Raw genomic sequence first — 27,368 nt, 5'->3', positions numbered from 1 at the left:
CTCTCTCTCTCTCTCTCTCTCTCTCACTGCAAAATCCTAGCTGCCTCTGTTGAATTCCCAAATTTAGAGATCAGTCTTCTGCTAGAAGTGCCTTGCAGACAGAGGAGACTGGGAGAATCCCCATGGAATCATGGAGTTCTGGAATTCAGATCAGGGTCACAGATTTCTCACATTGAATAGAGCAGTATTTCTCAGATAAGGTTTTGTAATCAGTCACGGAATTAGCAGCTGAAAAAATTGTTTCCTTCTTTGGTTTAAATACCAGCTACACATATGTTTTCCATTGGGAGGAGAAGGCCACTACAGGGGGATGGGAGACGAATCACTTCGTGTGGCACATAACGTATTTTGTATTTCTAGAAAGTAAGAACATAAGAAGAGCCCTGCTGAATCAAACTGGGCCAGCTTCCTGTTCTCAGAGTTGCCAGCCAGATGCTGCAGGGAACAAACTGGGTGCTACTTCACAAAGGTGTTCCCCAAGAGGGTGAACTCTTCACTGAATTGCACTCAGCAGCTGTTGAGTTCCTGGTCTCTACAGTGCAACTGTCTGTAGGGAAGGGGAATGCATTATCTCCTTTCCCCCCTGTCCTCCTCACAATTAGGGTTTCAAAACCCCAATCAAACATTAGCCCTGCCCCCAAATTTAGTTGGAGCCAGATCAGGATTTCCCTGGGTTTGCCCAGATTGTGAGTATGAGCTTGGACCTGTCATGCCAAAAATTGGATGACGTCATGCCAAAGTCACATTGTGGTCCACCATCTTGATTTAAAATGGCTTCCAGCATCCAAACATCAACAAATACTGCAGTACTCACCACAGGAAACCGCATGTCAAGATAGTTGATGGTAATCTTGAGAGGTGGCCCAACCTTTGCTAAAAAATGGGTGAGGTAACACCAAAGTCACGTTTCAACCCCCCATCTTGATTCAAAATGGCACTCAATCTCCAAACGTCAACAAAGACTACTGCCCCCACCTTAGGAACTCTTGTGCCAAGTTTGACAATGATATTGCAAAAGGAGGCTGAACCATGACAGAACTGGAAGACAGACAAACCACTTCCCAAAAAGATATCATAGATTTTCATACTCGTGAAACCAACATGAAGGGCAGCAGCGGTGAAATCCATATTAAGTGCAAGCAATCTTATCTTTATTTACAAGGTTTCATTCTTTTAAAGTCCAGGGTTGGCCAACTTATGGCCCGAGCTAGAGTGACCAGTGGTTATGATGATGGGAGTTGTAGTCCTGCAACATCTGGAAGGCCTTCTTTGTAAAATGTTCTTTGTAAAATGTTGCCTCATTCCTGCTTGATGACTCTCCCACTTCACCTTAAATAGACCTGTTTCCAGGGCTGGACTTGCCATACAGCAGAGTGAAGCAAGCTGTTTCAGGGCACCATAAAAGTAGGCAGATGGAGTCAGGCATTCCAGTCTGAATGGTGCAACAATGCTTGCTAAAGTGTTGGTCCTGGCAGAGAGTGGATTGGGACCATTTGTGTTCTGTACCAAGCAAATGACACGGGCTGGCACTGGTTCATTTTTAAATTTTCTCAATATATTGTCCCCACATCATTCATTGTTGATAAGCCAGACATTTCCTTTTTATTCCAAAAATACACCTGATTTATCTTCTGCATAGTGAACTAAAGTAAAATATTATGAGGGTTGCCATACTTCTTTCCCCAGCTCTGCCTGGAGGTGCCAATAACTGAACCTGAGACGTTTTGTAGGTAAAACATATGTTCTACCACTTCCTCAGAGTCATGGGCTCTTCCTTTCAAAGCAGCATTTGTGAAGCCTCTTAAATTGGCCTTATATCTATGAGGAATTTTGTCTTCCGTACCTTTAGGGACTCTGTATACTATCCCCATGTGCCTTTTCTTTGCTTAATATGAACACTTGGAAATGCCCATCTGCAGATCTAATACTGAGCAATCTAATAATGGAGTTATTATTTTTTTCACAGGGAAGACAGCATTCTTGAACATTTGGGAAGTGTCCTGACAAGAACCAAGCCAAAGGCTCATTTAATTCGGTATTGTGTTCTCACAGTGCCCAGCCAGATGCCAACACAAGCAGGACCTGGGTGCAACAGCACTCTGATTACAGAGACAAGGTCCTTTTCTAATCATACTGCTAATGAGACACGAAGTGACACTGCCAGAGATGAAGTCATCATCACCATTGCGACCTTTGCTTCCATGCCTGTCCTCATTTTGGGGCTAATCGGCAACGGAGCCATTTTCCGGTTTCTCTGTTGTGGAATCAAACGGAATACATACACCGTATATATACTGAACCTGGCCATTGCAGATTTCACAGTACTCGTCTCTTACACGATATACATTGTTTTCAGTGTGATTATATGGGGGGAACTCACTTCTGAGAACTACCTATATCCTGTAATTGATATCTTGGCTCTTTTTGGCTACAACACCAGTTTTTTCCTATTAACAGTCATTAGCATCGAGAGGTGTCTTGGTGCTTTTTTCCCATTCTGGTACCATAGTAATCGGCCAGAACATCTCTCGGCCATATTATGTGCTCATCTATGGATCTTCTCCTGTGTGGTGACTGGTGTAGAATATTTCACCTGCTGGGGAACTTATTTTTCATGTGAAGAACCATGTTACAGAAAGCATGCCATAGCAAATCTATTCCTTCTCACAATTTTTGTGATTTTTATTCCAATAATAGTCCTGTGCAGTCTGAGCCTGTTGGTCAAAGTATGGCGAAGATCTTCAGCACGGCTTTCCCTTACCATTGTTATCACAGTTGTCCTCTTCCTCATCTTTGCATTGCCACTCAGGATCTCAGCCTTTGTCGTATACTGGCATCCAGGAAAAAAACTAAACGGGGCTTTCTTTAATATTTCTTGCATTCTCAGTGTAATCAACGGCAGTATTAATCCTTTTGTGTACTTCCTTGTTGGAAGACGAAAACAGCAAAGGTCTCGGGAGACATTCTCTGCTGTGTTTCATCGATCCTGGAAGGATGAGACAGAAGTGGTGGTGACACAACAAACACACGTTCACTGAACACTGCCCATGTGGGCTGGGGGCTGATGAGTGTTGGAATCCAACAGCCTTTGGGAGGCCCCAGGTTCCCCATCTCTGCTCTAGAAGCTGTTAGAGTAATGTGACTGAAGTTATTTTAAAAATTCGTATTTCATTATATACATTAAACATACATCTAAACCAATCTTATTACAAATGTATTGTGTTACAAATGAGCATATTTACAACAGTCTGTTGATGAATGCACCTTATTGTGCCAGTGTTCAATAAAGGATTTCCAACCCAACAGAGATCTGTTCCATTTCTGACTTCACTCTGACTTAATTTGGCAATTTACATATGACAGTATGACCAGGACCTGCCTTTAAATTTCATGCCAGAGCCCTCCTTCCGCTCTGGAGATGGTAGGCTCTCCTCAGTCCTAAATTCCTCCATCAATCAAAGCTTCCAATAAAACAGTTGATTAAAAACAAGGTATGGAATATAAATACAGACCAATATCTCAGCAGCATGCTGTTTTCACATGACTGGAAACATACTCCATCAAGCTTAGAGTCATATGAAATTTAATGTCGCATTAATATGATCGTTACAACAGCACAAGCATTTCTGCTTTCCAGTGGAACCATCTACCATTTCCTCTGCCTGTGTGCTATTCTAGGGGTTCTCCTGACCCTTCCCCCCAAAAGAGCTGATTCAGAGAGAGCAGAGGGGCATGAGGAGAGGACCAGTTGTGCTGACTCGCACTACTGCAAGTATTTTTTGAATCTTGCCCAAAGAAATCAATGAGACTTAAGTTTGTCATGAGTAACTGGTCCGATTGTGTGCTGGTCCCGGGGGTAAGGTACCGTGAGTGTAGCAGAGTCCACACGAAGAGGAGCGAGGTCTGATGCAGAGAGTCGGGCGGGGAACAGGAACACTGGAACAGGAGGCTGAGCAGGTAACAGGAACACCGGATGGTCGGGAACAGGAGGCCGAGCAGGGAACAGGAGTACTGGATAGTCAGGAACAGGAAGCCGAGCAGGGAACAGGAGTACCGGATAGTCAGGAACAGGAGGCCGAGCAGGGATCAGGAACACAGGAAGGTCCGAAGCCAACAACGACGTTGCTCCCGCAACCTGGGGCCGGGATGACTGGGCTTTTATCCTCTTCTAAGGTCAGGGGCGGTCCCGACCCCCAGGAGCCCCGCCTACTCTGGCCTTAAGGCGAGCACTCCTCCTGGGGGCAACTAGTTCCCTTCGCCTCTCTGCCCTAAGCCTCTGCAGATCAGGAGAGGCCGAAGGGTTACTGGGCCCTGGAGGAGGCTCACCTGTGGCCACTGAGTCATCAGGCCCCTCTGGGGCCAGGAGGACTTCACCTGGGGCCAGCTCCTGCTGCACTGCCACAGGTGCAGGCTCTTCAGCCTCTAGGCCTTGCCCCAGTTCAGCCGGCCCTGGAGGCGGGGACTCCTGTGCAGGCTGGGATTCCTCTGTTTCATCCTCCGAATCGGAATCCCAGGCCATCACACCATCCCCCCTCCCAGGCCCCCCCCCTCAACCGAGGGTCCGGACCCGGCTTGCCGGGGTACGTCGCATGGAACTCTCGGAGGCAGGCAGGTGCGTGGACGTTGGCCGCTGGTTCCCAGGAACGGTCCTCCGGTCCGTACCCCTTCCAGTCAATGAGATACTGTAGCTTTCCCCTGCGGTATCGGGAGTCCAGGATGCGTTCCACCTCGTACTCAGGCTCTCCCCGAACCAACACTGGCTGCGGTTGGGGACGGTTCGGGTGGAACTCGTCGGGTGGGGCCACAGGACTCAAAAGGGACCTGTGGAAGACCGGGTGAACCTTCAGGGTTGCGGGTAACCGGAGACGGAATGCCACAGGAGAGACTTGGTCCACGATAGGGAACGGGCCGGTGAAGCGGGCGTCCAACTTCCGCGAAGGTCGAGAGGGGTGGAGATGGCGAGTGGAGAGCCAAACCAGGTCACCGACGCGAAGTTCCGGCCCCACCTGGCGGTGGCGGTCGGCCTGGGCTTTGTACGCTTCCTTGGCCTGGTGCAGTTGCTCCACCAAAAGCTGTTGCTGGGACTGGAGCTCTTGAAGCCACTCCGTCACTGCCGGGACCGCGGATGCCGGCAGCACCTCTGGAAACAGCCGTGGATGATAACCATAGCTGGCCTGGAACTGGGTCTGCTGGGTGGACGCATTCACCGCGTTGTTATAGGCGAACTCCGCCAATGCCAGGTGGTCGACCCAGTCATCCTGCTGGTAGCTGCAGTAACACCGGAGGTACTGCTCTAGCACCGCGTTCGCCCGTTCTGTCTGGCCATCGGTCTGTGGGTGGTAGGCTGATGAGAGGCAGACCTCTGTCCCGAGGGTCTGGTGTAATGCTCGCCAGAACCGGGATGTGAACTGAACGCCTCGGTCGGACACCACGCGCTCAGGTAGTCCATGCAGGCGGAAGACATGCTGAAGGTACAGCTGCGCAGTTTCCTTGGCTGTGGGTACAGATGGACAAGGAGCGCAGTGTACCACCTTGGTGAAATGGTCGGAGAAAACCAGAAGGCAGGTACAGCCACGAGACGAGGGTAAGTCCACTACAAAGTCCAACGAAACCGTGTGCCAAGGGCGCGGTGGAACTGGCAATGGCTGAAGTAGGCCGGGGGGTCGCCCGGTAGGACCCTTGGCGCGACGGCAGACATCACAACCAGCAACGTAGCGAGCCATGTCAGCCTTCAGGCGGGGCCACCAAAACTCCCGACTGACCAAATGGGTGGTCCGATACCGTCCAAAGTGCCCCGCTGCTGGGGCATCATGGGCCATCCGGAGAACCTCCAGTTGTAGTGGCCCTGGCGGGACGTACAGACGACCGTGGTGCAGCAGCAGGCCCTGATGCAGGACCAGCCCCGGATATTGTGGACTGGACCCTTCCGGAGACGATCCTGGGCCCAAGCGTCGCCCCGCTGCTGTTCCCGCACCCGAACCTGCAGTGGCTGCGCCTCCTGGGTGGCCAGGAATGCAGCCGGAGGTAGAATCGTGGTGGGTTCTGCTTGCTGTACCGTGTCTGCGTTGTCTTCAGGTTTCCGGGACAGGGCATCCGCCTTCTGATTCTGAGAGCTAGGGATGTAGCGGATCCGAAACTGGAACCGGGAAAAGAACAACGCCCACCGGATCTGTCTTTGGTTCAGCTTGCGGGTGGTCTGGAGGTACTCCAGGTTCCGGTGGTCGGTTCTCACCTCCACCGGATGTCGTGCCCCCTCAAGATGGTGGCGCCAGACCTCAAAGGCTACCTTGATGGCCAGTAGTTCCCGCTCCCACACAGTATAGTTACGCTCCGCTGGGAGGAGCTGGCGGGAATAGAAGGCGCAGGGTAAAAGTGGCGCTTCCGGTCTGTGCTGCTGAGACAAGACGGCACCGAGAGCCGTACTGGAGGCATCAGTCTCTACCACAAAGGGTCGAGAAGGATCCGGATGTTGCAAGATTGGCGCTCTCTGGAAACAGGCCTTCAACCCTTGAAACGCCTCCTCCGCCTCCTTGTCCCAGGAAAACGGCGTCTTGGGGCGCAGTAGTCGGGTCAACGGGGTGGTGCGGTGAGCATAGTCCGCAATGAAGGTTCGGTAATAGTTGGCGAACCCCAGGAAACGCTGTAGGTCCTTGCGGTTCCAAGGTGCCGCCCATTCTCGAACCGCTGCCACCTTCCCAGGATCCATCTGCACCCCACCTGGTGAGAGTCGGTGACCCAGGAAGTCCACTGACCGCTGATGAAACTCGCACTTGCTGAGCTTTGCATACAGACGATGCTCGCGCAAGCGCTGCAGCACGGTCCGGACATGGCCTTCGTGGCACGCCGGGTCACGGGAGTAAACCAGAATGTCATCCAAGTACACCACCACGTACTTGTCTAGCAAGTCCTGGAACACGTGGTTGATGTACCGTTGGAACACAGCAGGCGCGTTGCACAAACCAAAGGGCATAACCAGGTATTCGAACTGTCCGTACCGGGTCCCAAATGCGGTCTTCCACTCATCCCCGGCGCGGATCCGAATCAAATTGTAGGCACCCCGGAGGTCTAGCTTGGTGAACACCTGCGCCCCTTGCACCCGCTCCAGTAACTCCGAAATAAGGGGCAAAGGGTACCGGTCCGGGATGGTGATTTTGTTCAGGGCCCGGTAATCATGGCAAAGGCAGAGCTCCCCACATTTCTTTTTAACAAAGAGCACTGGCGCAGCAGTGGGCGAGGTAGAAGGCCTAATGAACCCACGCTCCAGGTTCTTGCGCAAGATGTCCTGTAAAGCCTCGCGCTCTGGCTCTGTTAACGAGTATAAGCGACTCACCGGTAGAGGCGCTCCGGGCTGGAGGTCTATGCCACAGTCAAAGGACCGATGCGGCGGCAGCTGGTCTGCCCCCCGTTCCTCAAACACGTCGTGATAGTCCCGGTATTCAGCGGGGAGCGTTGCAGCAACCTCCTCAGTGGGCGCAGCTGCTAGCATCTCCATCTCAGCAGGAGAACTGGGGTCTGGGAAGTGTACAGTCCGTTTGACCCAGTCAATCCGCACATTGTGAGCCTCCAGCCAGTCCATCCCAAGCACCAGGGGGAACCGGGGCATGGAGGCAATATCCAGAGTTCGCATCTCACGGTGCTGCTGGAGGCACAGGACCAGGGGCTGGGTCTCCTGAGTGACGGCACCCGAACGCAGGGGCCATCCGTCGATTGCCTCCACCTGCACCGGTTCTGGCTTGTTCCGAAGTGGCACCCGATGCTGGGCAGCAAAAGCAGCGTCCATATAAGAGCGGGTTGCGCCCGAATCCACCAGCGCATGGGTAAGAATCCATGGCCCTCCTGGAGGGTATAGATGTACCGGAACCATAAGGTGTTGTAATTCAATTGGTGCGGCCCCATTCTGTGCTGTTTGGGACCCCAGGTAGCCAGGGCCATCAGCTACTGGGGTTTGGTGGTTTCCCTGCGGCTGGCGTTTCTCAGGACAGGACCTTGCATAGTGTCCGCTTCCGCCACAATAAAGACAAAGATTCCCCTCCCGACGCCGCGACTTCTCTGCGGGGGAGAGGCGTGGCCGCACTGCCCCAAGCTGCATGGGTTCCTCCAATGACTTAGCTGGGCCCGTGGGGCTGCTGGTAGACACTGGGGCCAAGAACTGGAGGTGCCGGCGGTCCCGAGCCTGACGCCGGTCCTCTAGCCGATCGTCAATCTGTAGACTCCATTGGATAAGGGTGTCTAGCGTGGTGGGGCGTTCCATCGTGGCCAGCTGGTCCAGTACCTCATCTGAAAGCCCCTCGAGATACTGGTCCCGGAGAGCCGAGTCGTTCCAGGTCAAGTCCTGTGCCAGCAGTCGGAATTCTGTGGTGTATGCGGCCACCGTGGACTTGCCCTGTCTCAACCGCCGAATCGCCCGGTTGGCTTGACTCCCTTTCTGGGGGTTGCCGAACGCGGCCTCCAAACGATTGCAAAACCCCGTATAGTCTGCCAGCAAGGGGGAGTCTTGCCTGAGTAGCGGCAACGCCCACTTGGCCGCCTGGTCCTTTAACAAACTAATCAAAAAGTGCACCTTGGTGCGGTCGTCAGGAAAGTTCCGGGCTCACCCCTGAATATATAGCTTGGCCTGGGCCAGGAACATAGGAAAGCTGGCCGGGGCTCCATCAAATTTCTCAGGCAAAGCCACTGGGTACTTGCCAGGAGTCGGGGCGTCGGCCCCAGGAGCCGGTAGGGCTTCTAAGCGTTGCTGAAGTGCCACGACCGCGTCACTGAGCTGCTGCACGGTGTGAGTCAAGGCCTGGTTCTCCTGGGCCAAAGTCACCAGTGCAGCCGCCTGGTCCTCCATGGCCTCTGGCTCTTCCCGAACGCACCCCTACGAAGGGGGAGTGCGGGTGTGGCGGGAGCAAACTGTGCTGGTCCCGGGGGTAAGGTACCGTGAGTGTAGCAGAGTCCACACGAAGAGGAGCGAGGTCTGATGCAGAGAGTCGGGCGGGGAACAGGAACACTGGAACAGGAGGCTGAGCAGGTAACAGGAACACCGGATGGTCGGGAACAGGAGGCCGAGCAGGGAACAGGAGTACTGGATAGTCAGGAACAGGAAGCCGAGCAGGGAACAGGAGTACCGGATAGTCAGGAACAGGAGGCCGAGCAGGGATCAGGAACACAGGAAGGTCCGAAGCCAACAACGACGTTGCTCCCGCAACCTGGGGCCGGGATGACTGGGCTTTTATCCTCTTCTAAGGTCAGGGGCGGTCCCGACCCCCAGGAGCCCCGCCTACTCTGGCCTTAAGGCGAGCACTCCTCCTGGGGGCAACTAGTTCCCTTCGCCTCTCTGCCCTAAGCCTCTGCAGATCAGGAGAGGCCGAAGGGTTACTGGGCCCTGGAGGAGGCTCACCTGTGGCCACTGAGTCATCAGGCCCCTCTGGGGCCAGGAGGACTTCACCTGGGGCCAGCTCCTGCTGCACTGCCACAGGTGCAGGCTCTTCAGCCTCTAGGCCTTGCCCCAGTTCAGCCGGCCCTGGAGGCGGGGACTCCTGTGCAGGCTGGGATTCCTCTGTTTCATCCTCCGAATCGGAATCCCAGGCCATCACAGATTGATTTCATTGCATCTTCTTGAAGCATGACTAAGTCTAGAGTCAATCTATATTGAACAAAAGCAATAAGAACACTTGGCAGAGTGCAGACCTCTTAACATTCTGAACCTGTTTCCTCACAGTAGAGCACGACCGACAAATTTTCTTAGGGAGCAAATTCTACAGTGCTACAGCGGTACCTTGGGTTACAGATGCTTCAGGTTACAGATGCTTCCGCTAACCCAGAAATAGTACCTCAGGTCATAGCTGTCAAGTGTCCCTTATTTGAAGGGACAGTCCCTTATTCCAGTGCCATGTCCCGCTGCTGTCCCTTATTGATGGATGTCCCTTAAATGATGTCCCTTAAATTTCAAAGGAAGCAGCTCCTCTCCCTCCCTCCCTGCCAGCCAGGGAGGAGGGAGGCTCCAACTGTGTTGCTTGGCTGTGTTGCTCACCCAATAAGAAGTCTAAGAACAACTGGGGGGTGGAGCTTGCATGCCTTGTGTGTGCCTAGTTAATGCAAGCTGAGCGGGTTTTTGAATGCTGGATGCCATTTTGTTGCACGTGCTGCTGCAAACTTTGCAGTGCAAAGCCAGTCCGGGGAGTCATCTTAAGTTGAGGCAGCATAGGCCTTGTGGGGCATGTGATTCAGATTCTATTCAGTTGAACCTCTGGTTACAAAGTTGGTTGGACAGTGTTCTCGAAGCTACCAGCATGAGTTTGACCAGACTGCAGGAGGACAGGAAGACTGGACTGCCTGGAACAGGTGAGGCTGCAGGTCCCTTATTTTGGCTGCTGGTCCCTTATTTTCAAATCTGTAAATTGACAGCTATGCCTCAGGTTAAGAACTTTGCTTCAGGATGAGAACAGAAATCATGTGGCGGCAGCGGAGTCCCCATTAGCTAAAGTGGTACCTCAGGTTAAGAACAGTTTCAGGTTAAGAACAGAACTCAAGAATGAACTAAGTTCTTAACCCGAGGTACCACTGTATACAGGTGCCACCCAAAAAAAATACACCCACAGCTGTATTTCAGGTAGTTGTTAATCATGCACCAGGTGGAAGCAGTAGTTGAAATAACAGCTCTCAAGCAGATCCCAACTCAAAGAGTTCAGGGAAGAGATTGTATTCTATTCTATATCTAGTATGAGATCATTTGGGGCACTGGAAGTTAAAATGAATTGTATTTGGCCTAGAAATACATTGGTGACCAACAAGGTAAATACAAAATCAGTGTAAAGAGGATATTTTACAGCTAGTACAATAAATAGTAAAGCCAGGCTGCTACATTCAGAACAAATTGACATTTCTGAGCTGTCCTAAAAGGCAATTACACACAGGGTGCATTCTAGAGGTTGTATTCAACCTAGTGCTAAGGCAAACATTCTGCCAGTGCAAGTTTTTTCTCTCTCTGCACAATTGAACATTCTCCCCCTATAAACCTTGAGTTTGTTCTGGTGTCCCCGCCCCCCAACTTTCAGGATCGGATTTGTGAACACTGCAGAACACGGATGGTAGAAAATATAGAGGAAAGTCCCTGTGTGCAAGCTGAAGGTGTCCACTCAATGCATTTTTCTTAATTGAATACTGTCCTCGTAGTCATTTCAAGAGATTTCCAAAGCATACAAAACAGTGACCCAGTTCCTTTGTCTTTAGAAAGGGGTACCGCTGATTATGTGGTGCTAGAAATCACTGGATGACATCACCCTGTGGCTTCATATTATCATTATTTATTATTATCAAAGAGATATTAAGAAGCATTAACAGTTGAAGATATTAAGAGTTGTAACCAGTGCTATTTTTCTAGAAAAAGAGGTTCCAGGACTCACAATGAATGCCTCCCTTTTTCTCTTATAATGGCAATGGTACCCACCTGAGAGGTGCCTGAAATGAGTTCCAGTGACTTTTGACTGAGAAAAAGCCCTGGTTGTAACTTTATAAAGCCACACACGAGAGTTCTAGCATGGAAAGCAGTAGCATAGTACCATATTTTTAATATTTTGTTGGAAGCCGCCCAGAGTGGCTTTGGAAACCACTTATTATTAAAATTATTATCACCACTTTCAAGTATCTTCCCGCCAGCAGAACCACAATGAGATTGCTAGAAGAAACTATGCTGATGGGATCAAAGTTGCTGAGAGGACCAGGGGGGATGTATCTCCATCTTTGCCCAAGAGCAGGTTATCTATAATTATCATAATCATCATCTACCAGGCTGATCAAGAAAGTCTCCATCTGAAACGGGAGTAGGAAGCTGGATCCAGTGTAATGATATTGTGATCTTCACAATACTGCAGCTAACAGTTTTTGTGAGGTCATGAAAATCTCATGTTGTTTGTTACATAGGGCGCCCATCATCATACTGAGGTGGGCCATACAATTGCAGCAGTACAGTTTTATGAAGGACAGAAGCATGAACACAGGAAGTTGAAAAGAAAACTGGAGAGCAATCACGGTAGTATTCAGATTTCTATCTTGCGACTGCTCTTACTAATTTTATTAAAAGAAAGGCCAAGAGTTTCATTACTCACATGCGTCTGTTTAAAAGGCATCATAGAGGAGCATTTTTAAGGAGCACAGTGTCAAACAGATCACTGCTGTACCTTGAGTGGAAATGGACAGATGAGGGAAACAAAGGTAAAGCGACGATGTCTTATTTCCATCAGTCACTTGCCTCTAAAGCCTTCTCTGCAGAAATAAGGTTAAAATTTATTTGCGTGGACAGGCGGAGTCCCCAGAACCCGAGCGGTCCCCCCCCATCATGTGGAATAACGACTCAAGACAACGTGCTATGGGATTAAATTGGCCACAACTTCATTAAATTTCAAATGTGGGTAGACCTTGGCTCAGGCATTGGGCATTCTCCCTCCCCAGTCCCCAGCCGGGGACCTAGGGAGCATCAGGGTTATCCAGTGGGGGGGGGGAATGTGCCGGCTCTGGAGAACATATGTTCAAGCAGAGATAGCCGCCCCCGTTACGCCGCCGCTGCAGGGGAGAGCAATGACGACCTTTCGGCGTACAGTCAAAGCCTCCCTTCAGAAACCCCTTTAACGGGGAACCCTGGTATCGCTGCCGCAAAGAGGAAGATGGACTAAAGGATTCCGCCCAAGGCCTGATACCGCCAAAGTTGTGACGTTTTGCTACGGGAAAGGCGAAACCTGCCAATGCAGGGAAATTCCTTTCCGGCCCTTTAACAGCGACCTTAACGTAGCAGCACCCGCATACCTGTGAAGAAAAGTTAACCTGCAAAACCTATGAAGAAAAGTTAACCTGCAAAATAAGACATTAACTGAGGGTGGGTAGGGTGGGAGAAGCTCTGGAGCCAAGTGAGGATTCCCAGGTAAGATCCTCCCTCTATTGTGTGGGCAAGTAATCCCTTCCCTACCTGGCCTGGTCTCCTTGGCAACGCTTCCCCCAGGTGGGATTGGACAACTGACTGAGGTAGGCAGAGACCTCCAGGTATCCTACCTGAGGAAAGGCAAAGCCAAGCCTATGCTGATGGAGCCGCTCCAGATCCAGGGGCTGCGCACGTCCACACAAAGGGCGCCCCCCGTTTTAAGCGGGGAGCGGTCATTCCAGTTCACTGGCATAGGGAGATAAATACTTTAGAAGGCACATTTCTAGTCTGGCGCACAGATTTCTAGACCACCAGTCTTAACAGTCAAATATGAGCGGGCCCCTCAGTTCAATCATCTATTACTTCACAATAGTTAGAGACTTTGCCCAGACTTTTGTTTCACTGGGATGGAGTTGCTTCAGTCTACTGGTCTTGCCCTTAGTCCAAGAGGTATGTCTGGTCCAGGAGAAGATAAAACCATGACCACTCAGAAAGATATGCCTTCTGGAAAGTCAGACATAGAGCTGAAGTCTTAGAGCTGAGGGTGTCACAATCCCTTCTCTCATTCTTCTCCTGTTTTTATCCTGAGTAAGGGTTGTCCTGGGGTGCCCTGCTGACATTCATAGGAAAACAGTTGCTCATTTCCCATTCGCCATTAAGCAAAGAGTAGCGTGCCCATGTTCCCAAATCATAAATATAAGCAAAATTAACAGAGGATTTAAAAGTTAGGCTGCAGAAACCAAGACACTGGGTCCTTTGGAGGAATGTTGACTCCTGCCAAATACAACCCTGATACACAAAAAGAAGGGTTCATGAGGATTCAAGGATGGCATGGGAAGTATCTTTTAGCTGTCTGGTGGGAAAATATGGCATACCATTCATGTTTTCAAGAGAGAAGGATAACTGCTTTCATGTAAAGAGATGGACAAGTAGTAAATACCTATTCCCAAGTCATGAAGCATTCCAAAAAGCCCTGAAATAATCACTTGAAAAACATATTCTGTCATAGCTCAGACAAAAACAGTTGCTTGGATCCCAAATTACCATGAATTCCCCCTCTTCTTTTCTCACAGGATAGGAGAAAGGGTTGGTTTTTGCCAGTTCTGTCTCCCTCCCTTCCCATAGTCCTCCTTGATCCCTTAAAATCTGGGCTGCCAAAAAAAGACATTGAGGTTCACATGAGCCCCTCGGGCTGCATGTTGAACCAAAGCAGTATTATATTTTGATATTCCCATTAACTCATTTCTTCTTTCACAATAATTTTATTACATAAAAACTGAATTCCAAATTTGGTACATGCTAATATAGTTGCCCAGTCTAGTTACCAAGTAAGATATATTGTATTTTATTGCAGCTATTTGTTGCAGGATGCTAGTATTTAGGTGAAATCGGGTTAGTATGGAACTGATAAACTTAGGCTAAGATAATTACACCTATTTCATTGTTTTCCAATATTTGGTATCAAATATTTCCATGCAGTAGGGCTATATAGGCAAAATGTGCTGGTGATGTGACTATTTTCTGTTCTTAATAATTGTCCATGCAACAATTTACTTCACAATAGCAGACGCCATCTGCAGTGAGAAAATTAGCTATGTTATATTTTAAACAGGGGCACCTGCGGGAAATAATAATCAATGACAACCTTCCTCAGCCTGATGCCCACCTGCTATTTTTGATGATGATGATGATATATTTTCACCCTGCCCATCTGGCTGGGTTTCCACAGCCACTTTGGGTAGCTTCCAACAAAATATTAAAAATACAATAAAGCATCAGACATTCAAAACTTCCTTAAACAGGGCTGCCTGGAGATGTCTTCTAAAAGTCAGAAAGTTTAATTTCTTGACATCTGATGGGAGGGCATTCCACAGGGCAGGTGCCACTACTGAGAAGGCCCTCTGCCTGGTTCCCTGCAACCTCACTTCTCGCAGGGAGGGAACCGCCAGAAGGCTCTTGGAGCTGGACCTCAGTGTCTGGGCTGAACGATGGGGGTGGATACGCTCCTTCAGATATACTGGACCAAGGCTGTTTAGGGCTTTAAAGGTCAGCACCAACACTTTTAATTGTGCTCGGAAACGTACTGGGAGCCAATGTAAGGTCTTTCAAGACCAGTGTTATGTGGTCTCGACGGCTGCTCCGCGTCACCAGTCTGGCTGCCGCATTCTGGATTAGTTATAGTTTCCGGGTCACCTTCAAAGGCAGGCCCATGTAGAGTGCATTGCAGTAGTCCTAGTGGGAGATAACTAGAGCATGCACCACTCTGGCAAGATAGTCCATGGGCAGGTAGGGTCTCAGCCTGCGTACCAGATGGAGCTGGTAGACAGCCGCCCTGGACACAGAATTAACCTGCGCCTCTATGGACTGCTGTGAGTCCAAAATGACTCCCAGACTGTGCACCTTATTACAACTTCCATGAGCCCCATCCAGCATGCCAGTGGACAGGGATGATGGAAGTTGCAGTCAAAATGTTTGGAGGTCACCATGTTGTGCAAGGCTGTTTCATTTGGATGAGTTGTGCATTCTAAGGTTTTACAGCAGAAACTGATGAAAGGCCATACCAGTTTTTGTAGGCCCGTGCTCTCTAAAGAGAGACACAAAGTCCAGTATGTAGAAGAAAGCCATGGGAGAAAATTCCAAAGTGGCAAGTGGAATATTGTAATACAAACATTCTTGCCTTGACGGTTTCCTACCTCTATCACTACTTCACAGCACCATAATAATGACAATTTGTGTTTGATTTTTGGCAGGTTGAAGAGAATTGCTTCATACATTAACAGTCCCGAGATGGCAGAGTCATACTCCTTGTCTTTCCACACTATTGGTGGAGTCAGAAACCCCGCAGGACAACTGGATACTGGCTACGCCATGCAAAGAACAATTATGATAATAACTATTCCAATTTGTGCTTTAGGATTACTTGGCAATGGAATTGTCTTCTGGCTTCTTTGGAACAGGATTCAGAAAACTAACTTCACTGTGTATTTCCTGAATATGGCAGTTGCTGATCTTACTGTACTCTCCTACTATGTAACAGCTTTCGTTTTATTTTTGAAATCTGTTCCAATCAGCATATACCATTTACACATAGTAGAGTTGGTGCATTCATTTGGATTCAATGCCAGCACCTATCTGCTTACAGCTATCGCAGCTGAAAGATACCTCATGGTCTTTTTCCCAGTTTGGTATCAAGCTAGACGGCCAAAGTATCTCTCTGAAATTATGTGCACCGTTTTATGGGGTCTGTCCGGCCTGATGTCACTGGTGTTGTATTGTGCCTGCTATCTACAATTTGAGTCCACGGTCAACGAAAAGAACGCAAGTTGTGAGCCTTCAAAAATGTTCAGAGTGATATTCAACCTCCTGGTTTGTCTTCCCATCATGGTCTTTTCCACTTTGATCCTTCTGATCAGAATGCTGAGGACAGAGCAAACGCCTCCGGCAAAGCTGGACATCACCATTGTGGCCACAGTTCTCCTCTTTATTCTGTTTGCTGCTTCCGTGAGGATCATTGATATCATGGCACGTTGGGTTCCAACCATACATGTACCAGTGCTCTTTTTAATCTTACATTTTCTTGATTCCATAGACAGCAGTGGAAACCCTTTTGTGTATCTTTTTGTTGGATATACAACAAAAGGAGAAGTTGGCAACAAGCCCATTCAGACATATCTTGAGAGAGCTTTCTTGGATGAAGGAACTGAGAGTGCTCCAATGAATGCAGGAAAGGCTGTGACCTGGGCCTCAGACATAAGATAGAAAGGATTATATGTAGAGGTATATTGCAAAAACATTCTACACGTGGGAATACTAGCTCCAGAATAAATGTATTACAGATACTTTAGATTCTTCCTTAATTCTAATAATTCTCTAGGCTCTTATTCCGATTCCTCACCTAGGAGTCTTCCTGGTCCTTAGCCATTTGTGCCTTGTCATGTGATAGAGAATAAGGAAAGCGAGGAAAGGACAGAGGAAAGTAGAGGTGTAAGAGTACAAGAGCCTTGCTGGGGCATAAGTGAGTTGGTTGCTTCTCAAGGTGGTTCATCAACAAGCGTCTGGAAGAAAGGAAGTGAATCTTGAATACAGAGGCAGACGGTCTGCAGATGACCCAGATAAGAGATCTGTACAGAGAAGTTAATGTAAAAGTGCAGCTTAAAGGTCAATAAAATATAAATTGAAAATAAGCTCCAGCTAGTAAGGACTGTTGCTGGGGCAGTGGTTCTCAAACTTTTTCCTCTGGGCCACACTTTCAAAAAAAATTTTTGCTTTCAGCACACTGAATGTTTTATCAATAATAAATACTTTGGAAAACAAAAAGAAACAACTCCCAGCAGTAATACGATTTATAACATACTGTAGAACACAACTACTTTATGACCGTGGGTCATCCAGAAAGTTTAAAACAATGCAGCTATATAAGAACATGAATCACTCATTGCCAAAATGTAATTTTAAACAAGCCCCTCACATATGTACATTAAGCATGTATACAGACTCAATGAAAGGTGTGGGTTTGCTTTTTCTAGGTAATCTGATTTATATTAGGTCTAGTTTGAAACAAACTCTCATTAACACAAATAAGCCTTTCTCTTTTGTGATCTTTCCTATTTGTCAGAGTTGAAAAAACCCTGTTCACAACAATATGTTGTGGAGAACTGTATAAGAACAGCCAATGTTCTTGAAGAGAGGTGTGGATGCTATACTATACTACACTGGAATGTTTAAATGCTTCTTTGCTCGTCCTTAATTTTCCTGCCTCACTTGCTATCCTCTCCTGCCACACCCTCTGAGAACCACTGCTCTAGGGCAAGAATGAGTAGCCTGTAGCATTCCAGAAGTTGTGGGACTCCCAACTCCCATCAGCCCCAGTCAGCACAACCAATGATCAGGGATTATAGGAGTTGTTACCCAACATCTGGAGGGCCATAGGTGCCACACTCCTACTCTAGAGAACATGTAAAATATATGTATTAAGAAAGCATATTTACCCCATTCTTATTTTATCATTACAATTATTACCAAGTTAAACCTATTTTCTACTTCCTTTGAAATGTATTTAGTCTAAAAAAGACAATTCCTTTTGCAATGAGCTGATTTTTGAAGTGTTGCCCTTTGAAAGTACTTGCTTTAATCAGTAAGGAATGAAGAGTGGAGAAAGTGGTCTGACTTTTCAAAGAAGCAAATGTTGCTTCCCTGTGCTCTCAGTATATAATATCCCATATTTCTGCAAGACTGTCTATAAGTTATGTCCCTTTAAACCACTTTGTGGGAATGGGCTGGAGTGGTACTAATACAAAATTGGAGAGCAAGTGGGAAGTTCTGTTTATCTTGCATAAAGGCATAATTGCAAGAGTCTATAGCCTTTGTTTAAACTTGGATCAGAACCAGGATACATATATGAGACAATGGGCATGAGATTTGGATCAAAGAGTAACCAGGAAACAATAGAACTGGATTTGAAACTTCTATTCTAATATAATTACAGCAGAACTATTTTAAAAACCTATCAGTGAAGCCTCTGGTGCACAGACAGCATCTTTCCACTCACTGCTGAAACCCTCAGTACTTTCCCTGGCTGCTTTAACCTTCTCCATGTTAGAAATGTAATAACAGGGGTCATTCAGTTTGTAATCTAAGGATTAATTCTGTTTTCAGTAAGCCAACTAGGCAAGAGGGAGGTGTTTGGAGGTGCTGCTTAGCAACCAGGTTGTGTGGCATGATGCTTATTGATGTACTGCCATGCTCTAATTGACTGTGCATTTCTGATATAGTTTTCCCCCTGTATTTGAAGTTATATGTCTTCCTGTTATGAACAAAGTTTGAATTCAGAAGAAGAAGATGTCTCTGTTTATTTCTCCTTGTATTATATACTGTTTTCGTCAAGTTTCCCTCAGTAAAGTGTTATCAGTTTCTTTTCTCTTGGACTCCGTCTTCATTATTACCTACCTGCATTTATTACCTTTTTATATATAATGGAAGCTGCCCAGAGTGGTTGGGGGAAACCCAGTCAGATAGGTGGGGTATAAGTAAAAAATGAAATCCGGAAATCTGGTAGGAACTGTTTATCCCCCTGCAGAGAGCCATGTGTGTGTTTGAATTTTGTTTGTGTGTTTTTTCCCTAACTTACCTCTTCTGAAATAAACTACAGCTTTTTAAAAAATCATAAAATGATTTTTAAACTGTTGAGGAAGAGAAATTACACTGACATAGAATACAGTGAAGAGCATGGGCCCCACAAATGAAATTCTGCTCCTGGGCCTCTGCAAGTCTTAAAAAAGCCATGTCTGAGGGTGATAAAATTGTGGATGTTACCACACTCCAGAAAACAGTTGATGTGAGGTCATAAGATTCTTACATTCCATTTATTACATAGGAGCACATCACCACAGTGCTGTGGTTCATACTTTTGCAGTAGTAAGCTCCTGAGAAGAGTAAAAGAGTGGCCCCCTAAGGTTGAAAAGACAACTGGAGGTTAACTATAATGGTAGCATTTATTTGTTTATCTTGAAGCTCATTATGTTACGCTTGTTGGTGTTTTAAAATGTTTTTAATGCTTTAACTATGCTTATATTTTATTTATCATTTTCATTAGTCACATCATTACATGTCTTTAACAAATGTCCTGGGAATTTGCTAGACTGAATTTGATTTTTTTTTTCTTCCTAAGAACCTTCAGTCATAACCATGGTGTTGAGTAGATCACTGTACACCTTTTGTACATGCACCTTTTGTACTGTGGTGAGGCCTGGGTACAGTTGTGGCAGCGTCAGAGGAGAAAGCAATTGTACAGATGGAATTACATTTCCATCCAACACCTGCCCCTGACATCTTCTCTCCAGAAGATGCAATTGCGTTACATTACCTTGGAGTCAAACTCCCACAATCTGGAAACATAGAGGAAACTCCACAGATGAAACAGATGGCAAGAAAATTCGCTTCTGCTCAAACCCCAAAGAAGGATCCCCTCCAACCAGAAGCCCTTGTGCCACAAGAGCTGCTGGACAACCCTTGCAACCATATTTGCAGCCCCCTTCCTCAGATTCCAACAACTCCGTTTCAGAACTTGTGACAGAGTCAAGGTACTCCTAAAACTTCCAGAGCCAACATGTGAAAAATTACCCAGGCAAGGAGCTAAGCACTCTGTCTGGGCAGCCACTTTTATAAACCTTCAGTGAGTTCCAGATCTTTGCTGGATCAACAGATCAGCCTACTCTATTTGGATGACTGCGTCTAGTTGAAAATGTTGCCTTCTTTCTTGCCTTTTGTGGCGATCACACAGGGTCCCCGGACGTTTGACGGTCTATTGATCCCTGTGCCACCACTGTGATTGCCTCTTCGCTGCCACCAACCCGTTAATGTTAACATTAACAAATAATCAAGTTTATTGTTTAGCATGAACAAGTTTAAGGTTTCAGTTAATTTTTCTTGTCAGTTTCTTACTCTTAGTTCCTTAACTGTCCTATACGTTCCTAACAAATTCAAAGTGATTATCCCAACTAACTATCTGACTCCACCTAACAGTTCCTCTCACTCCCTCACAACACAGCTCGACCAACCCACAGACTTATCCTCCCTCTTCCTTCACCAACTCCCAACTCTCAACTGACTTCCACACAACACAGACTCTAACTCTAACTCCTCCTATCAGTTTCTCTCTGGCCAATCACATCACACTCATTTAACTCTTTCCTTATGACCCACCTAGGAGGCAAACGCCACACCTGCTAGTCCTGTTTTAGAACTTTGCCTAGGAACCAGATAATGCCTTATATCCTACTTGTGTTTTTCTGGCCCTACTAGTGGGGCTTTCACCACATTCAACTGGCTTCTTCATAATAGGCATGCACTTTGGCAAGTGACTCCCTGGGATGGAGTTTGCTTGATACAGGCCTTGCAGGTAGTTCAGAGGACAAGGCCTGGTCTATACATGCAGCACTGTGAGATGATAAAGTCCTGAGACAACCGACTGCGCCACAAAAGATTGCTGCGGAGGCGGTAGAAGTCAAGATATGGGGCCCTTAGCAGGAAAAGCCTATAACCAATTGCTGTCACTAGTAAACCCATCATGGCTGCACAAATTGAAAGGTGTGTCAGAGCCCAAGGCTCTTAAGGCACTTTCAGGACTGGCTTCTTTGAAACCTGGTAACTCTCATTTCAGATGAAACAGAAAGCTGTGCTGAATTGGAGATGCCTGGGTTGGACTGCTGCACATTGAAGAGAGGAGAGCTGCATGAGCAAAAGGTGTGTGCACACCTAAGCTTATTAAGAGAGGAATGATGGTCTGAACTGGGATATTTTGCACATTTAGATATCCTGAATTAACTTGATGAAACAGAAGTTTGGATCATGGAAGTTAGCCAAATGGCATCATGTACATATGTGTGTGTGTGTGTAATTATGAGGAAATTGCATACCCTGTCACTCACTTCATTAAAAAAACCTGAGGGTGTGATTGTTCTAAAATGAGTTCATTCTTGCGAGTTGTTCAATATGTTTCCACTGCAAGGTAGGTTGTATTTTCTTACCCGCAACAGCTAGATGACAGAGCACTGGTACTTGATAGAAACTGAACCACCATAAAGCCTCATTGCTATGTAAAGCAATATTGACTATTTGAATGCTTTTCTGCATATGAGTATATTTGGTACAAAACATTTCCTTGCAGAAGGGTTGTATAGCTGAAACATATTCAAATTTGACTCAAAATAAAAAAATTCCTTCCAGTAGCACCTTAGAGACCAACTAAGTTTGTTATTGGTATGAGCTTTCGTGTGCATGCACACAAAAGTTCATACCAATAACAAATTTAGTTGGTCTCTAAGGTGCTACTGGAAGGAATTTTTTTATTTTGTTTCAACTACGGCAGACCAGCACGGCTTCCTACCTGTAACTCAAATTTGACTGTTTCCTATTCATCTTTTGCAGATGACTTCTGGAAAAATCCAGTACTGACTGTAATTTCTGTCTGTACTGAGAAAACAGGTACAGAATCCTTCAAACATGTAGATCTGGGGTGCATTATCTTCTGGAGGTTGTGATATTTTAGGGGGAGTATCTGGATGGTTGATACCTGCTAGGGCTTACCATAGAAGCAGCGAAAGGCAACAGAAAATTGTGTAATGATAAAGCACCCCCGTGTCATCTAAATGAATGCAGAAAGCCCCTGTAGGATTTACTTATTGGTAGTCTTGAATTGGTTCTCAGCTACAGAAGCAGGAAGCAGGAAGCAGCCTAGGGAGGAAAATAAATTCCAGTTTAGCCTTTATTAACCAAAGCTTTGGAGAAGGAACTTGCAACCCACTCCAGTATTTTGCCATGAACACTCCATGCACAAAATGAGAAGCTTTGAGAAGAAATTCCAAGGCATGCTCTGGTTCATGGGGTCACGGAGAGTTGAGCACGACTAAGACGACTGAACGACGAACCAAAGCTTATGGGACTGGAATATTGTCTGTCAAGTGTTCTTGGATGTTTTCTACCTCTATCACTACATCTTACTAATGACAAATTGTGTTTGATTTATAGCAGGTGAAGAATTGGTGGACACATTAAGGCCATGACAGATGCCATTGCTTTGTCTTCCCACACTGCTACAATCAATACAATTCATGCACAACTGGAGAACTGGGCAAAGAAGCAATATTTCTTGGAAACAATTATCATTTTATCTATTCCAACTTGCATCTGGGGATTAATTGGGAATGGAGTTGACTTCTGGCTTCTTTGCTTCAGGATCAAGAGGACTAGGTTCTCAGTTTATATTCTCAATTTGACAGCTGCTGATCTTATTGTAAACATCTACTACATTATGGTTTTTATCACATTTTTGGCACAAATTTATGTCAATCTCTACTTTTCACATGTAATGGAGATTATATATTTATTTGGATACAATACCAGCATCTACTTGGTAACAGCTCTCACTGCTGAAAGGTACCTCACTGTCTTCTTCCCAGTCTGGTATCAACGTCACAGGCTAAAGTACCTCTCCATCATTGTGTGTGCCGTGTTGTGGCTCTTGTCCTGCCTGGTGTCACTGGTGGCCTATATTTCCTGCTATCCAAGGTTCCTTTCATCTCACAACGAAGAGAGAGCAGATTGTACAGCTGCAACTATATTTGAAATTACAATAACTTTTCTGGTTTTCCAACCCATCATGCTTTTTTCTACCGCAGCTCTTTGTGTCAAAATGCAAAGAGAAGCCAAGCAAAGCGCTCCAGCAAGACTTGATATCACCATCACCATCTTAGCTGTTGTATTTCTTATCTTTTCTTTTACAGTTAGAACTGTTGAGGCCATCGCATATTGGCACCAAACACTAGATGCACCAGTCCCATTTCTACTTTCTCTGTTGTTTGATTCCATCAAGAGCAGCATCAACCCTTTCATATATCTTGCTGTTGGATGTTGGAAGAGAGGGAAGCCCATCCATATGTTTCTTGAGAGAGCTTTGAGTGACAAAGCAGAGAGAACTCAAGAAGACCAAGAGGAGACTGAGAAGCATCCAGAGCCTCAAATGTGAACAGAAAAGGCTTCTAAGTCAAAGAATATAGACTGGCATTTCTGGTTCCTGAATAAATATATTATGACTTGTTTATTTTACTGTTTGTTACTTGTAGGCTACAATACTCACCTAGAGACTGTTATGTAGTGTAGTTTTCACCCTGGGCCAACAGGGGGATACTGTATATAGTTTTCACTCAGGTCTGTAGATAGTTTTCACTCAGGTCCGCGGCAGTTAGTTTAGGTGGGAACTCTGGGCTGTTGTGGTTACAATGTTGACAGCCGGCTGCCTATAAATACAGGCCGGCTGAGCTGTTGCAGTCAGTTCTATTCCAGCTTGTCTTAATAAAGAGCTACTTGAAGAAATCGCTGTGCCGGCTGCTATGTCAACCCACTACTTAATAGAGACCATGGAAAAGTCATCTGCAGATGGGGTAACAGGGCCCTCAAATCACCAAAGAGGTATATCTTTGCAGGATTAAGCTTCTACGAAATGCAGAAGTATGACCAAACAAGGTGGAAAAGAAAACTGGAGAGTAACCTTGGTGATACAGACAACTTTGTTTTGCTAAATAAATACTAGGCCTGTAATCCTCACTCGACATACCTGGAGGTAAGCCCCATTGAATTCAATAGGACTGACTTCTGAATAGACACAGTTGGGACTGAGCAGTAACCATGCCTTTTAGATAGGCATTGTGTCTATCTAAAAGGTATCGAAATGCCACAGCCCAGTTAGGGAATGGAGTTAAATAGGTAGGGTAATATATTCACTATTTTAGCCTTGAACAACAGCTTTGCTCTGTGTGTCAAGTTGACCAGGCTTAAGATATGCAGTTAGTGCCAGATTTACATATAAGCTAAACAAGTTATGGCTTGGGGCCCCACTCTCTTGGGGTCCCCCCCAAAAAATTAAAGGGGAAAAAACTGGATGTATATTTCATATATATATCAATCACACAAATAAAATAAAACCTACATACAGCAACAGTGTTTTGTGTTGTGCAGGCTCCTATGATGTAAGTTACTTTAATAAAATACATATTTTGTTATGTGCAAATAGCTTTAGATGCCTATTAGGTCCATAAATTACCATATAGCATATATTCAACACAAAAAACAGTGACAATTTGTTGTTGACAAAGGACAGCTGGACCTATAAAGGGCCCCATTCCCTTCAGTAGCTTAGGGCCTCATCAAACCTAAATCCGGCCCTGTATGCAATTCAGGAACCCTTCTTTCCAAGAATACTAGGACCACAACCGGGGGTATATCATTGCAAGGGAATATAAGGACCAGACAAAACTGAAGGTTAAAATAGTGAATATATTACCCTACCTAGGTTGAGGGGAAGTTTGGTTTGGTGGTGTTCCCCCTCAGTGAAGAGGCAGAGGGAGGAGAGTAGCTGAGGGATTTATCACCTACTTCCGACAGTGTGGGATATGTATGGCACTGGGTCTCAGCTTACTATTCTGTAGCCCAATCCCTCAGCTGTATATTGTGGAATGGGTTTTAATAGATAGGAACGAATATATTAATTGTAATTTACCCCTCCAGGCGCCCACATGTGTGGGTTGAACAAAGTCCCATTCTTAGCAGCAAAATTGAAGCTGGCTCCCCCTTTTCATTTACCTCACTTAACAAAGAAATCAGACAACAGATGGTGGAAGCAAGCTTAAAATAGGATTTACTTATTGGTAGTCTTAAATTGGTTCTCAGCTACAGCAGCAGTAAAAACTATGCAGGTAAAATACTTATATTTACAGTAGAAAGTCTCAGGCATGCGTTGGATCTGGAGCAAGTGAACATATGTCATCCTGCATGGCTGGTCAAAGAAATTGGGCAGCATTGAGAGAGGGCCTTTCGACCCTCTGGCAGCTGTGTTATGGGCTGCTGCAGGGGACTATTTTCTCTTCAGTGCTATATAATATCTATATGAAGCTGTTGGGGATGGTCATGAGGAGTTTTAGGGCAAGGTGCCATCAGTCTGCTGATGACACTCAGATCTATTTCTCCATAACATCTGAATCAGGAGGGGCCGTGCAATCCCTGAGCCACTTGGCTGGGCACACTGGTGAAATGGATGAGAAAAACAAGTGGAGCTTGCATCCTGGCAAGATGGAGACACTGTGGGTGTGTCTCAAAAACTGGTCAGCTGCCTACCCTGGATGGGGTTGCACTCCTCCTGAAGGAGCTGCTTCTGGATCCAGCTGTCACTGGAGGCTCAGGTAGTCTCCGTGGCTAGAAGTACCTTTGACCAGCTGTGACTGGTTTGACAGCTATTACTGGACCAGGAAAGCCTTGTCACAGTAGTTCTTGAATTGGTTACTTCAAGGCTGGATTACTGCAATGTGTTGTATGTGGGTCTTCCCGTGTGCTTGATTTGGAACCTGCAGCTAGTGCAGAATGCTGCAGCACGATTGCTGACAGGAAAGGGCCTTGTCAGCATATAACACCTGTGCTCAGAGATCTGCACTGTTTGCCGATTTGCTACCAGTCCAGGTTACTGTTGGTATACGCTGGTAAAGGGACCCCTTACCATTAGGTCCAGTCGTGGATGACTCTGGGGTTGCGGCGCTCATCTCGCTTTACTGGCCAAGGGAGCCGGCGTACAGCTTCCGGGTCATGTGGCCAGCATGACTAAGCCGCTTCTGGCGAACCAAAGCAGCGCACGGAAACGCCGTTTACCTTCCCACCGGAGCGGTAACTATTTATCTAATTGCACTTTGATGTGCTTTCAAACTGCTAGGTGGGCAGGAGCTGGGACCAAGCAATGGGAGCTCACCCCGTCGCGGGGATTCGAACCACCGACCTTCTGATCGGCAAGCCCTAGGCTCTGTGGTTTAACCCACAGCGCCACTCATGTCCCATATATACATATACATAGCCCTTAATAATTTGGGATCAGTTACAGATAGGTAGCCGTGTTGGTCTGCCATAGTCAAAATAAAAAAATTCCTTCCAGTAGCACCTTAAAGACCAACTAAGTTAGTTCTTGGTATGAGCTTTCGTGTGCATGCACACTTCTTCAGATACACTGAAACAGAAGTTGCCAGATCCTTCTATATAGTGAGAAGGTGGGGAGGGGTATTACTCAGAAGGGTGGTGGGAATGGGAGATTGGCAGATAGCTGAGATGAGCTTCCCAACAGAACACTGACCACCAACTACCACCGAAAAAGTGTTACACAAAAAGGGACTCCACATGGACCCCTCCTGATGGACGCAATACCACACTGGACTTGTACATTGACTGCTTCCGCCACAGAATCCAAACAGATGTGACCAGAAAACACCATCGCTTACAACAAAATCTAAACCATGCTGAAAGGAGAGCCATAGATAATCTCAGAAACAACCCAGACATTATAATTAAAGAAGCAGACAAAGGTGGAGCTGTCGTCATCATGAACAAAACTGACTACATTCAGGAGGCTCACAGAAAACTTTCCAATACCGCCTTTTACACAAAATTGGACTCAGACCCCACACAAGAATACAAGAAAGAACTGAACAAGATTGTTAAGGAGCTACCCCCACACATCCAAGAACAGATCCTCACCAACACACCAACAGAACCTCGACCAGGAACTTTCTATCTTCTACCTAAAATACACAAACCAGGAAATCCAGGACGCCCCATCATTTCAGGTATTGGCACTATTACAGTGGGTGTCTCCGGTTATATGGACTCTGTTCTGAAACCATATGCCATCAATGCTCCCAGCTATGTACGTGACACCACAGATTTTCTGAGGAAAATACAATCTTTAAATAATCTTCCCAACAATACTATACTAGCTACTATGGATGTGGAATCTCTGTATACCAACATCCCACACAACGATGGTTTACAAGCTATAAGGAACACCATTTCAGATAAAACCACAGCGGACCTTGCCACCAAACTCTGCCAATTTGTCCTTACCCACAACAACTTCAAATTCGGTGATGACCTGTTCCTTCAGATC

The 27,368-nt window shown here is 46.5% G+C and overlaps 4 protein-coding genes across 9 annotated transcripts in view; 3 read left to right on the top strand and 1 right to left on the bottom strand.

The window, feature by feature from the left end:
* Positions 1 to 3,384, top strand: part of LOC308583536 (proto-oncogene Mas-like) — a 61,976-nt gene extending 58,592 nt beyond the window's left edge. Inside the window, exon 2 of one of the 3 annotated variants that reach the window (XM_081187557.1) lies at positions 1,967 to 3,384. In XM_081187557.1, the coding sequence (XP_081043683.1) occupies positions 1,967 to 3,038 (1,072 nt within the window). In that variant the 3' untranslated portion in view covers positions 3,039 to 3,384. The remainder of the gene's footprint in view (positions 1 to 1,966) is intronic. The other 2 variants (XM_081187559.1, XM_081187558.1) reach the window with 2 other exon arrangements.
* Positions 3,385 to 11,884: 8,500 nt separating this feature from the next.
* On the top strand, positions 11,885 to 16,734 carry LOC308583539 (mas-related G-protein coupled receptor member H-like). Its single transcript, XM_081187562.1, has 2 exons — positions 11,885 to 12,013; positions 15,646 to 16,734. The coding sequence occupies exon 2, from the start codon at positions 15,683 to 15,685 to the stop codon at positions 16,652 to 16,654; it is 972 nt and encodes a 323-aa protein (XP_081043688.1). The 5' UTR covers positions 11,885 to 12,013; positions 15,646 to 15,682; the 3' UTR covers positions 16,655 to 16,734.
* Positions 16,735 to 19,262: 2,528 nt separating this feature from the next.
* On the top strand, positions 19,263 to 23,492 carry LOC308583540 (proto-oncogene Mas-like). 4 transcript variants are annotated; one of them, XM_081187565.1, is made up of 4 exons: positions 19,263 to 19,379; positions 21,054 to 21,136; positions 21,821 to 21,877; positions 22,421 to 23,492. In XM_081187565.1, exon 4 carries the CDS (start codon positions 22,452 to 22,454, stop codon positions 23,415 to 23,417), a length of 966 nt encoding a protein of 321 aa, XP_081043691.1. In that variant the 5' UTR covers positions 19,263 to 19,379; positions 21,054 to 21,136; positions 21,821 to 21,877; positions 22,421 to 22,451; the 3' UTR covers positions 23,418 to 23,492. The 4 variants fall into 4 exon arrangements, with proteins under 4 accessions (XP_081043691.1, XP_081043692.1, XP_081043689.1 ...); XM_081187563.1 differs by lacking the exon at positions 21,821 to 21,877 and having other exon boundaries at positions 19,264 to 19,379; XM_081187564.1 differs by lacking the exon at positions 21,821 to 21,877 and having other exon boundaries at positions 19,350 to 19,366.
* PNLDC1 (PARN like ribonuclease domain containing exonuclease 1) overlaps positions 22,904 to 27,368 on the bottom strand; it is a 52,761-nt gene continuing 48,296 nt past the window's right edge. The window contains exon 21 of the transcript XR_014006275.1: positions 22,904 to 23,007. The gene's annotated coding sequence lies outside the window, so the exon portion shown is untranslated. The remainder of the gene's footprint in view (positions 23,008 to 27,368) is intronic.

This window comes from Podarcis bocagei (genome assembly GCF_964188305.1).
Source record: "Podarcis bocagei genome assembly, chromosome: 3".
NCBI lineage: Eukaryota > Metazoa > Chordata > Lepidosauria > Squamata > Lacertidae > Podarcis > Podarcis bocagei.
The sequence above is the reverse complement of the archived record's forward strand: the minus strand, read 5'-3'. Positions and strand labels throughout refer to the sequence as shown.